Below are 16,153 nucleotides of genomic sequence, written 5' to 3' on the forward strand. Positions count from 1 at the left end.
CTTTATGGACACTGTCCGTAGTCCTGATCATTAGACATGAATGTATTTATCCGGTCTTGATGGACACTGTCCGTAGCCCTGATCATTAGACGTGAACGTATTTATCCGGTGTTGATGGACACTGTCCGTAGTCCTGATCATTAGACATCAATGTATTTATCCGGTGTTGATGGACACTGTCCGTAGTCCTGATCATTAGACATGAATGTATTTATCCGGTCTTGATGGACACTGTCCGTAGTCCTGATCATTAGACATGAATGTATTTATCCGGTGTTGATGGACACTGTCCGTAGTCCTGATCATCAGACATCAATGTATTTATCCGGTGTTGATGGACACTGTCCGTAGTCCTGATCATTAGACATGAACGTATTTATCCGGTGTTGATGGACACTGTCCGTAGTCTTGATCATCAGACATCAATGTATTTATCCGGTGTTGATGGACACTGTCCGTAGTCCTGATCATCAGACATTAGTGTATTTATCTGGTCTTGATGGACACTGTCCGTAGTTCTGATCATTAGACATGAATGTATTTATCCGGTCTTGATGGACACTCTCCGTGGTCCTGATCATCAGACATGAATGTATTTATGCGGTGTTGATGGACATTCTCCGTGGTCCTGATCATCCGACATCAATGTATTTATCCGGTGTTGATGGACACTGTCCGTAGTCCTGATCACCGAACATCAATGTATTTATCCGGTGTTGATGGACACTGTCCGTAGTCCTGATCATTAGACATGAATGTATTTATCCGGTGTTGATGGACACTGTCCATAGTCCTGATCATTAGACATGAATGTATTTATCCGGTGTTGATGGACACTGTCCGTAGTCCTGATCATCAAACATGAATGTATTTATCCGGTCTTGATGGACACTGTCCGTAGTCCTGATCATTAGACATGAATGTATTTATCCGGTCTTGATGGACACTGTCCGTAGCCCTGATCATTAGACGTGAACGTATTTATCCGGTGTTGATGGACACTGTCCGTAGTCCTGATCATTAGACATCAATGTATTTATCCGGTGTTGATGGACACTGTCCGTAGTCCTGATCATTAGCCATCAATGTATTTATCCGGTGTTGATGGACACTGTCCGTAGTCCTGATCATCAGACATGAATGTATTTATTCGGTGTTGATGGACACTGTCCGTAGTCCTGATCATTAGACATGAATGTATTTATCCGGTGTTGATGGACACTGTCCGTAGTCCTGATCATTAGACATCAATGTATTTATCCGGTGTTGATGGACACTGTCCGTAGCCCTGATCATTAGACATCAATGTATTTATCCGGTGTTGATGGACACTGTCCGTAGTCCTGATCATTAGACATGAATGTATTTATCTGGTCTTGATGGACACTGTCCGTAGTCCTGATCATCAGAAATGAATGTATTTATCCGGTGTTGATGGACACTGTCCGTAGTCCTGATCATTAGACATGAATGTATTTATCCGGTGTTGATGGACACTGTCCGTAGTCCTGATCATCAGACATGAATGTATTTATCCGGTGTTGATGGACACTGTCCGTAGTCCTGATCATCAGACATGAATGTATTTATCTGGTGTTGATGGACACTGTCCGTAGTCCTGATCATCAGACATGAATGTATTTATCCGGTGTTGATGGACACTGTCCGTAGTCCTGATCATTAGACATGAATGTATTTATCCGGTGTTGATGGACACTGTCCGTAGTCCTGATCATTAGACATGAATGTATTTATCCGGTGTTGATGGACACTGTCCGTAGTCCTGATCATCAGACATCAATGTATTTATCTGGTGTTGATGGACACTGTCCGTAGTCCTGATCATCAGACATGAATGTATTTATCCGGTGTTGATGGACACTGTCCGTAGTCCTGATCATTAGACATGAATGTATTTATCCGGTGTTGATGGACACTGTCCGTAGTCCTGATCATTAGACATGAATGTATTTATCCGGTGTTGATGGACACTGTCGGTGGTCCTGATCATTAGACATGAATGTATTTATCCGGTGTTGATGGACACTGTCCGTAGTCTTGATCATCAGACATGAATGTATTTATGCGGTGTTGATGGACACTGTCTGTAGTCCTGATCATCAGAAATTAATGTATTTATCCGGTGTTGATGGACATTGTCCGTGGTCCTGATCATCAGACATGAATGTATTTATCCGGTGTTGTTGGACACTGTCCGTGGTCCTGATCATCAGACATGAATGTATTTATCCGGTGTTGATGGACACTGTCCGTAGTCCTGCTCATCCGACATGAATGTATTTATCCGGTGTTGATGGACACTGTCCGTAGTCCTGCTCATCCGACATGAATGTATTTATCCGGTGTTGATGGACACTGTCCGTAGTCCTGATCATCAGACATGAATGTATTTATCCGGTGTTGATGGACACGGTCCGTAGTCCTGATCATTAGACATGAATGTATTTATCTGGTCTTGATGGACACTGTCCGTAGTCCTGATCATCAGACATGAATGTATTTATCCGGTGTTGATGGACACTGTCCATAGTCCTGATCATTAGCCATCAATGTATTTATCCGGTGTTGATGGACACTGTCCGTAGTCCTGATCATTAGACATGAATGTATTTATCCGGTGTTGATGGACACTGTCCGTAGTCCTGATTATCAGACATCAGTGTATTTATCCGGTGTTGATGGACACTGTCCGTAGTCCTGATTATCAGACATCAGTGTATTTATCCGGTGTTGTTGGACACTGTCCGTAGTCCTGATTATCAGACATCAGTGTATTTATCCGGTGTTGATGGACACTGTACGTAGTCTTGATCATTAGACTTGAATGTATTTATCCGGTCTTGATGGACACTGTCCGTAGCCCTGATCATTAGACATGAACGTATTTATCCGGTCTTGATGGACACTGTCCGTAGTCCTGATCATTAGACATGAACGTATTTATCCGGTCTTGATGGACACTGTCCGTAGCCCTGATCATTAGACATGAACGTATTTATCCGGTCTTGATGGACACTGTCCCTGGTACCAATACGCCCCATTACAGACGTATTAGAGGAGATTTTACAGACTGAATAAAACCCATCACCAGTGCATTCAGGGGAAGAGTGTATTGGGCCTAATCTAGATTAATATTCTGGCCAATGGAATCCATAAACGCTCAGACACTTAACACAACTATACACATACATGCCGCAAACTCTTTGCCTGCGGGACCCGCGGACTCGATGTCCGTCGGGTGCCCGCGATCGTGTCACGGAGCTGAAGAACGGGCAGATGCCAGTGTAAACACAGCTTCTCCCCATTCTGCCTTGTGACAGGACACTGATCGTCTGTTCCCTCCCATCGGGAGCAGTGATCAGTGTCGTGTCACTTGTAGCCCATTCCCCACACAGTTAGAATCACTCCCTAGGACACACTTAACCCCCTTCAGTGCCCCCCTAGTGTTTAACCCCCTTCCCTGCCAGTGTCATTTACACAGTAATCAGTTCCTTTTTTTATAGCACTGATCGCTGTATAAATGACAATGGTCCCAAAATGGCATTAAAAGTGTCCGAGTCACGATAAAAAATTTGCTGATCGCCGCCATTACTAGTAAAAGAAAAATTAATAATAAAAATGCCATAAATCTATTCCCTATTTTGTAGACGCTATGGCCCAGATTCACAAAGCACTTACGCCGACGTATAACAAGTTACGCCGACGTAAGTGCAAATGTGCGCCGGCGTATGTGTGCGCCAGACCCACAAACCAATATGCGCCTAAAAACAGGCTACACCCTGCCGATGTAGCTTGCACACGCCGGGCGTAGGGTGGGCGCACATATGGGCTGGGCGCATGGTGCCGCTCCCATTGATTAGCCATTCAAACATGCAAATGAGGGAAATACGGCTATACATGAACGTGCGTGCGCCCGGCGCAGGCTACGCGAGATGCGCGTAAGTTGTACGTCCGGCGTAAAGTTATTCCCCATAAATGAGGTGCAACCCGGCAACAGACATGCACAGGTCTGCATCAGGGAACACAAGCCGGCGTATTGTGCGTTGGACGCGTGTCTGGCTGGGCGTATGTTATGTTCACGGCGTACGCAGTGATCCGGCGTAGCTTAGGCAGTTGTGCCGGCGTGGTTGTGAGCAGGCGCATGGGGGTGCTGTTCTTGCGTCCTCGTCACGGCGCATGTGCAGTTCGTGATACGTACCTGTCTGGCGCTCGGCCCATCATTTGCATGGGGCCACGCCTCATTTGCATGGGTTCCCGCCCACTTCCACCTACGCGGGCGTGCGCCTTGGAAACCCATGCCACGCAGCATTGGGAGCACTGGCTTGCTGAATGCAATGCTTGCCTCTCCGCGCTGCATTGGCGTAGCGTACAGTGTTTGCTCTACGGCGGCGTAATGTGCGCTTTGCTCTCTGTGAATCTGGGCCTATAACTTTTGCGCAAACCAATCAATATACAATTATTGCGATTTTTTTTCTTTTACCAAAAATATGTAGAAGAATATGTTTTTTTTCTTTGTTTTTTATATAGTATTATAGCAAAAAGTACAAAATATTGCTTTTTTTTTAAAAAAAAGCGTCGCTCTTTTTGTTTATAGCGCAAAAAATAAAACCTGCAGAGGTGATCAAATACCACCAAAAGAAAGCTCTATTTGTGGGGAAAAAAGGACGCCAATTTTGTTTGGGTGCCACGTCGCACGACCGCGCAATTGTCGGTTAAAGTGACGCAGTGCCGATTTGCAAAAAGTGGCCCGGTGATTTGGCAGCCAAATGGTCCGGGGCTGAAGTGGTTAAGCGGTCTTTTAGCAGCGATGTACTATTGACCTTTTTATTTAAAACCCCTTCATAAAAATATGGAGCATCAAGTATGTTTAAAATGTAAAAATCGCATAAAATAAAAACGACTTTCAGGTAAAAACGACACCAACGGGTCTTTTGTTTGAAAACGCTGGAATTTCCTTTTATCGTTGTCCAGACTTGATTGGGTAATCTTATCAGTCCCATCTGGCAAATCTGCTCTGCTTCTGATGAGATTAGAAACCTGAGCCGAGTGACCCCGGGGACGCAATTCCCGGTCCGTGTAACTATAAATATCCTTCTGTGCGCTATATTCAGCGAGTCGCCACCGCGGTCTGCACATCCTGCTATGACATCATCCCGAGCCCCGAAGAAAAAGAATGTCTCTTCTCTGCGGTAGGCATCCTTGGCCTTGTGTTGAGGGAAACGGGCGGATTGGCCAGCGAGAAGCGCTGTGACTGCGATGGGGGGAGATGTGAGCTGAATAGATATCAGGATACGGCGGCTGTGATCTGCAATTTATCTGCATTCCGATCACACCAGCTGTGATCTGTCTGGAGTCTGCTTTGGATTCCCCTAAAGAGGGAACACTTCTAAAATATACCCATTGTATCTCTTTACCAGGAGGAAATACTGGGGTGGATTCAGGTAGGGGCGCGCAAAACTGCGGCGGCGTAACGTATGACATTTGCGTTACCCCGCTGCAAGTTTTATGGGCAAGTGCTTGATTCACAAAGCACTTGCCTATAAAGTTGCGGCGGCGTAGCGTAAAAGGTGCCGGCGTAAGCGCGCGTAATTCAAATGATCCGGTAGGGGGGCGTGGATCATTTAAATTAGGCGCGTTCCCGCGCCGAACGTACTGCGCATGCGCCGTCCCTAAAATTTCCCGACGTGCATTGCGGTAATTGACGTCGCAAGGACGTCATTGGTATCGATGTGAACGTAAATGGCGTCCAGCGCCATTCACGGACGACTTGCGCAAACGACGTAAAATTTTCAAATCGCGACGCGGGAACGACGTCAATACTTAACATTGGCTGCGCCTCCTAATAGCAGGAGCAACGTTACGACGAAAACAACGTACGCAAACAACGTAAAAAACTACCGCCGGGCGCACGTACGTTCGTGAATCGGCGTAAGTATGTAATTTGCATACTCTACGCTGACATCTATGGGAGCGCCACCTAGCGGCCAGCGGCAGAATGCACCCTAAGATACGACGGCGTAAGAGACTTATGCCAGTCGTATCTTAGGCTAAAGTCGGCGTATCGAGTTTTCTGAATACAGAAAGTAGATACGCCGGCGCTTCTTAGCAATTACGCGGCGTAACTATGGATACGCCGGCGTAATTGCTCTCTGAATCTACCCCAGTGACTCTGCTTTGTAGAACAAAAAAAAAACAGAATGACCGATATATCCGACCATTTTTAGGTAGAGTGGGAATGTTGGGTGCTGCGATTTTTGGAGAGGTACAAATTCCCATGGGCATCACCAGCATTGTGCTGATTGCAGTGCGAAACGCGTAGGCTGTCTCCCACCCTTTGCTGTTATTTGTAGTGCATTTTCCATCCACTGTTTTAAAAAAATAAAGACAACCTAAGGTGTTTTTGGAGGTGCGGCTGTCCAACCTTTCAGCTTCTACATTTAGCATTGTGCTAGTGGCGTGTATGATCGAGAGGGGGTAGGGGGCTTTCCAATTACATATATAGTGGAACCTTGGATTATGAGCATAATCCGTTCCAGGAAAATCCTCGTAAACCACAGTACTCACATATCAAAGCGAGTTTCCCCATAGAAGTCAATGGAAATGAAAATAATTTGTTTCCGCTTTGACTTCAATGGCATGCAATACCGCATGTGGCCAGAGGCGGGGGGGCGCCGGAGAGCCTCTGGAACCGCCGGAAAGGCCCGAGGACAGCTCAGGTAACCTCCACAAATCTCTGGAACATAATGGCCCGGATTCAGAAAGCAATTGCGCCTGCGTAACCATAGTTACGCAGCTCAATTGCTTACTTGCGCCGGCGTAACGAATGCTCCTGATTTAGGAACCTTGTTACGCCGACTGCAGCCTAAGATATGCTCGGCATAAGGCTCTTAATCCCGCATATCTTAGGCTGCATTCTTGCGATGGCCGCTAGGTGGCGTTCCCGTTGTGCTCAGCGTATAGTATGCAAATTGCATACTAACGCCGATTCACAACGTTACGCGAGCCCTGCGTACGCAGTTTACGTACGGCGGTTTTCGCGTAAGGCTGCCCCTGCTATTAGCAGGGGCAGCCAATGTTACGTATACCTGTCGTTCCCGCGTCGCGAAATTTGAACTTTACGTAGTTTGCGTAAGTGATTCGTGAATGGCGCTGGACGCCATTCATGTTCACTTTGAAGCAAATGACGTCCTTGCAACATCATTTGCCGCAATGCACGTCAGGAAAGTTTCCCGACAGAGCATGCGCTCTACGATCGGCGCGGGAACGCGCCTAATTTAAATGATTCCCGCCCCCTACAGGATCATTTAAATTGCGCGTGCTTACGCCGGGCATTTTGCCGGAGCGCCCACGCAATTTACGGAGCTACTGCTCCGTGAATCGCGGGTAGCGCAGAAAATTTGCGGGGCGCAGGGCAAAAACGTTGCCCTGCGCCTCCGTAAAAACTGTGCAAAGGTACCTGAATCTACCCCAGTATTTCTGAGTCTTTCCAAGCATTTCCGAACGGTGCCGTTCGGCTCCACTGGGCTCCAACGCTCCCCCCCCCAACCTCAGGCCAAACGCGGTACTTCACAGCGATTTGGCCTGAATCCTTCTTGTTTTGCGAGACAACACTCTCAAACTGAGTTAGGATCTTTCAAAAAACAGTGCGCATATTGCGAAACGCTTGTTAACCGAGTTACTCGCAATCCGAGGTTCCACTGTATGTGTACAGTGAGCAGCGCAGGCGCCAGCTTTTCCCATCACTGTGACTGGGCAGTCGCCCAAAAAACCCGGTCACTTTTTATGATTGGGGGGGTAGTATGGGTTTCCAGTTGCACATATACTGTACATACAGCTGGTGGCGCTGTTCTGTGCTTTGAGCATGCCCATTCAGCACCCCCAGTATTGTGACTGAGCAGTCACTGACAGCTCCCGGACACTTTTTGTGATTGGGAAGAGGGGGGTTTCCAGTTATGCATATACTGTATGACAGCTGGTGGCGCTGTTCTGTGCTGAGAACATGCCTATTTGGCATCCCCGGCACTGTGACCACTGATGACCATTCCCAGCACTGTGCCCACTGATGACCATTCCCCAGCACTGTGACCACTGATGACCATTCCCCAGCACTGTGCCCACTGATGACCATTCCCCAGCACTGTGACCACTGATGACCATTCCCCAGCACTGTGACCACTGATGACCATTCCCAGCACTGTGCCCACTGATGACCATTCCCCAGCACTGTGACCACTGATGACCATTCCCCAGCACTGTGCCCACTGATGACCATTCCCCAGCACTGTGACCACTGATGACCATTCCCCAGCACTGTGACCACTGATGACCATTCCCCAGCACTGTGACCACTGATGACCATTCCCGGCACTGTGCCCACTGATGACCGTCCCCGGCACTGTGCCCACTGATGACCATCCCCGGCACTGTGCCCACTGATGACCATCCCCGGCACTGTGCCCACTGATGACCATCCCCGGCACTGTGCCCACTGATGACCATCCCCGGCACTGTGCCCACTGATGACCATCCCCGGCACTGTGCCCACTGATGACCATCCCCGGCACTGTGCCCACTGATGACCATCCCCGGCACTGTGCCCACTGATGACCATCCCCGGCACTGTGCCCACTGATGACCATCCCCGGCACTGTGCCCACTGATGACCATCCCCGCCACTGTGCCCACTGATGACCATCCCCGGCACTGTGCCCACTGATGGCCATCCCCGGCACTGTGCCCACTGATGGCCATCCCCGGCACTGTGCCCACTGATGGCCATCCCCGGCACTGTGCCCACTGATGACCATCCCCGGAACTTTGCCCACTGATGACCATCCCCGGCACTGTGCCCACTGATGACCATCCCCGGCACTGTGCCCACTGATGACCATCCCCGGCACTGTGCCCACTGATGACCATCCCCGGCACTGTGCCCACTGATGACCATCCCCGGCACTGTGCCCACTGATCACCATCCCCGGGACTGTGCCCACTGATCACCATCCCCGGGACTGTGCCCACTGATGACCATCCCCGGCAATGTGCCCACTGATGACCATCCCCGGCACTGTGCCCACTGATGGCCGTCACTTTTTTATGTTGAGGTGGGTGAAGGACAGGTGAAAAGGAGGAAAAGCCGGAAACTTGATATCTCCCGCTCCTCCCCACAGCTAGACCAGTCCCCTCAGTGTCGGCACCCTCATGCTGCACTGGTCTAGGGTCCTGATATTAGGATACCAGAGCAGGGTCCGCAGTGTCGGCACCCTCATGCTGCACTGGTCTAGGGTCCTGATATTAGGATACCAGAGCAGGGTCCGTAGTGTCGGCACCCTCATACTGCACTGGTCTAGGGTCCTGATATTAGGAAGACCAGAGCAGGGTCCGTAGTGTCGGCACCCTCATACTGCACTGGTCTAGGGTCCTGATATTAGGATACCAGAGCAGGGTCCGTAGTGTCGGCACCCTCATACTGCACTGGTCTAGGGTCCTGATATTAGGATACCAGTGCAGGGTCCGTAATGTCGGCACCCTCATACTGCACTGGTCTAGGGTCCTGATATTAGGAAGACCAGAGCAGGGTCCGTAGTGTCGGCACCCTCATACTGCACTGGTCTAGGGTCCTGATATTAGGATACCAGAGCAGGGTCCGCAGTGTCGGCACCCTCATACTGCACTGGTCTAGGGTCCTGATATTAGGATACCAGAGCAGGGTCCGTAGTGTCGGGACCCTCATACTGCACTGGTCTAGGGTCCTGATATTAGGAAGACCAGAGCAGGGTCCGTAGTGTCGGCACCCTCATACTGCACTGGTCTAGGGTCCTGATATTAGGATACCAGAGCAGGGTCCGTAGTGTCGGGACCCTCATACTGCACTGGTCTAGGGTCCTGATATTAGGATACCAGAGCAGGGTCCGTAGTGTCGGCACCCTCATACTGCACTGGTCTAGGGTCCTGATATTAGGATACCAGTGCAAGGTCCGTAGTGTCGGCACCCTCATACTGCACTGGTCTAGGGTCCTGATATTAGGATACCAGTGCAAGGTCCGCAGTGTCGGGACCCTCATACTGCACCGTTCTAGGGTCCTGATATTAGGAAGGCCAGTGCAGGGTCCCTAGTGTCGGCACCCTCATACTGCACTGGTCTAGGGTCCTGATATTAGGATACCAGAGCAGGGTCCGTAGTGTCGGCACCCTCATACTGCACTGGTCTAAGGTCCTGATATTAGGAAGGCCAGTGCAGGGTCCGTAGTGTCGGCACCCTCATACTGCACTGGTCTAGGGTCCTGATATTAGGAAGACCAGAGCAGGGTCCGTAGTGTCGGCACCCTCATACTGCACTGGTCTAGGGTCCTGATATTAGGATACCAGAGCAGGGTCCGTAGTGTCGGCACCCTCATACTGCACTGGTCTAGGGTCCTGATATTAGGATACCAGAGCAGGGTCCGTAGTGTCGGCACCCTCATACTGCACTGGTCTAGGGTCCTGATATTAGGATACCAGAGCAGGGTCCGTAGTGTCGGCACCCTCATACTGCACTGGTCTAGGGTCCCGATATTAGGATACCAGAGCAGGGTCCGTAGTGTCGGGACCCTCATACTGCACTGGTCTAGGGTCCTGATATTAGGAAGACCAGAGCAGGGTCCGTAGTGTCGGGACCCTCATACTGCACTGGTCTAGGGTCCTGATATTAGGAAGACCAGAGCAGGGTCCGTAGTGTCGGCACCCTCATACTGCACTGGTCTAGGGTCCTGATATTAGGAAGACCAGAGCAGGGTCCGTAGTGTCGGCACCCTCATACTGCACTGGTCTAGGGTCCTGATATTAGGAAGACCAGTGCAGGGTCCGTAGTGTCGGCACCCTCATACTGCACTGGTCTAGGGTCCTGATATTAGGATACCAGAGCAGGGTCCGTAGTGTCGGCACCCTCATACTGCACTGGTCTAGGGTCCTGATATTAGGAAGACCAGAGCAGGGTCCGTAGTGTCGGCACCCTCATACTGCACTGGTCTAGGGTCCTGATATTAGGATACCAGAGCAGGGTCCGTAGTGTCGGCACCCTCATACTGCACTGGTCTAGGGTCCTGATATTAGGAAGACCAGAGCAGGGTCCGTAGTGTCGGCACCCTCATACTGCACTGGTCTAGGGTCCTGATATTAGGAAGACCAGAGCAGGGTCCGTAGTGTCGGCACCCTCATACTGCACTGGTCTAGGGTCCTGATATTAGGAAGACCAGAGCAGGGTCCGTAGTGTCGGCACCCTCATACTGCACTGGTCTAGGGTCCTGATATTAGGATACCAGAGCAGGGTCCGTAGTGTCGGCACCCTCATACTGCACTGGTCTAGGGTCCTGATATTAGGAAGACCAGAGCAGGGTCCGTAGTGTCTTCATTCATTGTGTTTCACAATCTTCTCTTTCTCTTCTCATCCACAGAAAAGCAGCGGGAGATGGCCCGGAAAGGGTCCCTGAAAAACGGGAACGTAGGAAGCCCAGTGAACCAGCAGCCCAAAAAGAACAACGTCATGGCCAGAACAAGGTAAGTCCACCCGGGTATCACCTCTTCTGGATACTCTACTGGGAAGGCCGTCCACAAGGTTTAGAGGGTGTCTATGGGAATGTTTGACCGTTCTTGATGTGCATCGTCCTAACACATTAGTGTGGACTACAGGAGAGTCAGGACACCCACTAACACACAGCTCCTTTCTCTATATGCAACGTAGAGAGCGTCCTGACTCTACTGTAGTCCAAGGGAGGGGGCGAGCACGACACTCCACACCAGGGAGAAAGCCTCGCATTACTGTGTGGAGTTACAGACAGAAGAACAGGAAGTGAGGATTTCTCAGAAGAAATAAAGACATTTAAAAGCAAAATGGAAGGATGAGGTAAGTGAAGGAGGACTGCACTAAGGGAAAGGAAGATATTTAGGAAAAAAAAATTGTATCTTTACAACCCCTTTAAAGAGCTGGGGGTGGAGACTGCAGGGGGGTCCAGCATCAGCATTACACAGATCTTCCCAGTGAATGGCTGGGGGGGGGCGTCAGCACATGTCTGACCATTGGAGAACAGGCAGGCTGTTCTCCTAGCATAGCCAGAAAACTGACCACGCTGGGGATGGATGTGCTCTCATGCTTAGCATGGTAAGTTTCCATTAGGAAAGCAGAGGGGCTGGCAGGATCACCAGGGATTTCACATAAAGGAAGCAATACAAAGAGAACGGTAGACTTTCTCATACAAGTACATGGGACAGCAGCCACAGATCAGGAATAGAACATGTTGGGGTAACAAACCCTTTAACCACTTAACGCCCGCCGCACGACTATTTACGTCCGCAAAATCGCACGGACAGGCAGAAGGGCGTATATATACGTCCTTGCCTTCTAGCGGGTGGGGGTCCGATCGGGACCCCCCCCCCCGCTGCGTGCGGAGGGCGGCTTACCTCGGGGAGCGATCCGGGACGACGGCGCGACTATTCGTTTCTAGCCGCCCCCTCGCGATCGCTCCCCGGAGCTGAAGAACGGGGAGAGACGTATGTAAACACGGCTTCCCCGTGCTTCACTGTGGCGGCGTATCGATCGTGTGATCCCTTTTTATAGGGAGACTCGATCGATGACGTCAGTCCTACAGCCACACCCCCTACAGTTGTAAACACACACTAGGTGAACCCTAACTCCTACAGCGCCCCCTGTGGTTAACTCCCAAACTGCAACTGTCATTTTCACAATAAACAATGCAATTTAAATGCATATTTTGCTGTGAAAATGACAATGGTCCCAAAAATGTGTCAAAATTGTCCGAAGTGTCCGCCATAATGTCGCAGTCACGAAAAAAATCGCTGATCGCCGCCATTAGTAGTAAAACAAAAATAATTAATAAAAATGCAATAAAAATATCCCCTATTTTGTAAACGCTATAAATTTTGCGCAAACCAACCGATAAACGATTATTGCGTTTTTTTTTTACCAAAAATAGGTAGAAGAATACGTATCGGCCTAAACTGCGGAAAAAAAAATTATATATGTTTTTGGGGGATATTTATCATAGCAAAAAGTAAAAAATATTGCATTTTTTTCAAAATTGTCGCTCTATTTTTGTTTATAGCGCAAAAACTAAAAACCGCAGATGTGATCAAATACCACCAAAAGAAAGCTCTATCTGTGGGGAAAAAAGGACGCCAATTTTGTTTGGGAGCCACGTCGCACGACCGCGCAATTGTCTGTTAAAGCGACACAGTCCCGAACTGTAAAAACACCTTGGGTCTTTAGCCAGCATATTGGTCCGGGGCTTAAGTGGTTAAAGAGCAGGGGGGGGGGTGACTTCAGGGGGGGGGGGGGGGGCCAGCATCAGCATTACACAGATCTTCCCAGTGAATCACCGTGCAGGGGGGGGGTCAGCACATGTCTGACCTTTGGGGAACAGGCAGGCTGTTCTCCCAGCATAGCCAGAAAACTGACCACGCTGGGGATGGATGTGCTCTCATGCTTAGCATGGTAAGTTTCCATTAGGAAAGCAGAGGGGCTGGCAGGATCACCAGGGATTTCACATAAAGGAAGCAATACAAAGAGAACAGGAGACTTTCTCATACAAGTACATGGGACAGCAGACACCGATCAGGAATAGAACATGTTGGGGTAACAAACCAGAATTTTGATTCTTACTGAGTGTTGGATCTCTACTTTTTATTGCTATATTGCGGGAGATTTACTAAAAACGGAGCACTCGGAGTCTAAGGATAGTAGCCAATCAGCTTCTTACTTCAGCTTTGACAAGGAGATCTGATTGGTTTGTATGCAGAGCTGCACCAGATGTTGCACTTCCCAGTTTTAGTTTTAGGATCTCGGAAGAAAGTCTTGCGTAGTTTGTTCCGGCGCCCGATAATGATCACATGGGAGTATGCCGACGTCTGTCCGGAGATGGAGACAGGGCATGACGTCTGTCTGGTTACTGTACAGCCTGGCGCTCCCTGTAAGCAGATCTCATGGGCTACATTAAGGAACAAACTGGAAATTGTCCGTCTTTCCTATCAGATTACAAGACGGGAAGTTGGCTTCATTTCAGAGAATGTTTTCCTCTAATAGACGGCCTCCATTAGCCTCTATTAGCCTCTGCTAATCTGCTCCATCCTTTCCACATCTCCACATTTATTTCTTACAGCTTCATTCTCCCAATTCTACTCTTTTTTATGGTGTATATCATTTACAACGGGAAAGAGTCCCTGTCCCCCTGTATGTATGTCCCCCTGTATGTATGTCCCCCTCTATGTCCCCCTGTATGTATGTCCTCCTCTATGTCCCCCTGTATGTATGTCCTCCTCTATGTCCTCCTCTATGTCCCCCTCTATGTCCCCCTGTATGTCCTCCTCTATGTCCCCCTGTATGTCCTCCTCTATGTCCCCCTGTATGTCCTCCTCTATGTCCTCCTCTATGTCCCCCTGTATGTCCTCCTCTATGTCCCCCTGTATGTATGTCCTCCTCTATGTCCCTCTGTATGTCCTCCTCTATGTCCCCCTGTATGTCCTCCTCTATGTCCTCCTCTATGTCCCCCTGTATGTATGTCCTCCTCTATGTCCCTCTGTATGTCCTCCTCTATGTCCCCCTGTATGTCCTCCTCTATGTCCTCCTCTATGTCCCCCTGTATGTCCTCCTCTATGTCCCCCTGTATGTATGTCCTCCTCTATGTCCCTCTGTATGTCCTCCTCTATGTCCCTCTGTATGTCCTCCTCTATGTCCCTCTGTATGTCCTCCTCTATGTCCCTCTGTATGTCCTCCTCTATGTCCTGTATGTATGTCCTCCTCTATGTCCCCCTGTATGTATGTCCTCCTCTATGTCCCTCTGTATGTCCTCCTCTATGTCCCTCTGTATGTCCTCTTCTATGTCCTGTATGTATGTCCTCCTCTATGTCCTCCTGTTTGTCCTCTGCTGGTCCTTGCAGAGAATTAATTCTCAACATCATGTCCTCTCAATCTCTAGAACTACATCAATATATTGTCCTCTCTCTCTTTCCAGGCTGGTCGTCCCAAACAAAGGTTATTCTTCCCTAGACCAGAGTCCGGATGAAAAGCCCCTCGTAGCTCTGGACACAGACAGGTATCTATGTCTCTCTTTTTCATTGGGCTCTTTTACATTTGCATCTCTCCCCCCTCCCTTTACGTCTTCTATCCTCCCTCCCTTTACGTCTTCTCTCCTCCCTCCCTTTACTTCTTCTCTCCCCCCTCCCTTTACGTCTTCTCTCCCCCTCCCTTTACATCTTCTCTCCTCCCTCCCTTTACATCTTCTCTCCTCCCTCCCTTTACGTCTTCTCTCCCCCCTCCCTTTACGTCTTCTATCCTCCCTCCCTTTACGTCTTCTCTCCTCCCTCCCTTTACTTCTTCTCTCCCCCCTCCCTTTACGTCTTCTCTCCTCCCTCCCTTTACTTCTTCTCTCCCCCCTCCCTTTACGTCTTCTCTCCCCCTCCCTTTACATCTTCTCTCCTCCCTCCCTTTACATCTTCTCTCCTCCCTCCCTTTACGTCTTCTCTCCCCCCTCCCTTTACGTCTTCTCTCCCCCCTCCCTTTACATCTTCTCTCCCCCCTCCCTTTACGTCTTCTCTCCTCCCTCCCTTTACTTCTTCTCTCCCCCCTCCCTTTACGTCTTCTCTCCCCCTCCCTTTACATCTTCTCTCCTCCCAACCTTAACATCTTCTCTCCTCCCTCCCTTTACGTCTTCTCTCCCCCCTCCCTTTACGTCTTCTCTCCTCCCTCCCTTAACATCTTCTCTCCCCCTCCCTTTACATCTTCTCTCCTCCCTCCCTTTACGTCTTCTCTCCCCCCTCCCTTTACGTCTTCTCTCTCCCCCTCCCTTTACGTCTTCTCTCTCCCCCTCCCTTTACGTCTTCTCTCTCCCCCTCCCTTTACGTCTTCTCTCTCCCCCTCCCTTTACGTCTTCTCTCCCCCCTCCCTTTACGTCTTCTCTCCCCCCTCCCTTTACGTCTTCTCTCCCCCCTCCCTTTACGTCTTCTCTCCCCCCTCCCTTTACGTCTTCTCTCCCTCTTCTTTCCCCCTCCCTTTACGTCTTCTCTCCCTCTTCTTTCCCCCTCCCTTTACGTCTTCTCTCCCCCCTCCCTTTTACGTCTTCTCTCCCCCCTCCCTTTTACGTCT

The 16,153-nt window shown here is 49.7% G+C and overlaps 1 protein-coding gene across 2 annotated transcripts in view; it reads left to right on the plus strand.

The window, feature by feature from the left end:
• Nucleotides 1-16,153, plus strand: part of FAM219A (family with sequence similarity 219 member A) — a 165,733-nt gene that overhangs the window by 130,871 nt on the left and 18,709 nt on the right. For both annotated transcript variants that reach the window (XM_040335646.1, XM_040335645.1), the window contains exons 3-4: nucleotides 11,454-11,556; nucleotides 15,024-15,104. In XM_040335646.1, coding sequence (XP_040191580.1) covers nucleotides 11,454-11,556; nucleotides 15,024-15,104 — 184 coding nt within the window. The remainder of the gene's footprint in view (nucleotides 1-11,453; nucleotides 11,557-15,023; nucleotides 15,105-16,153) is intronic.

The sequence above is a fragment of the Rana temporaria genome, chromosome 1 (genome assembly GCF_905171775.1).
Source record: "Rana temporaria chromosome 1, aRanTem1.1, whole genome shotgun sequence".
NCBI classification, from domain to species: domain Eukaryota; kingdom Metazoa; phylum Chordata; class Amphibia; order Anura; family Ranidae; genus Rana; species Rana temporaria.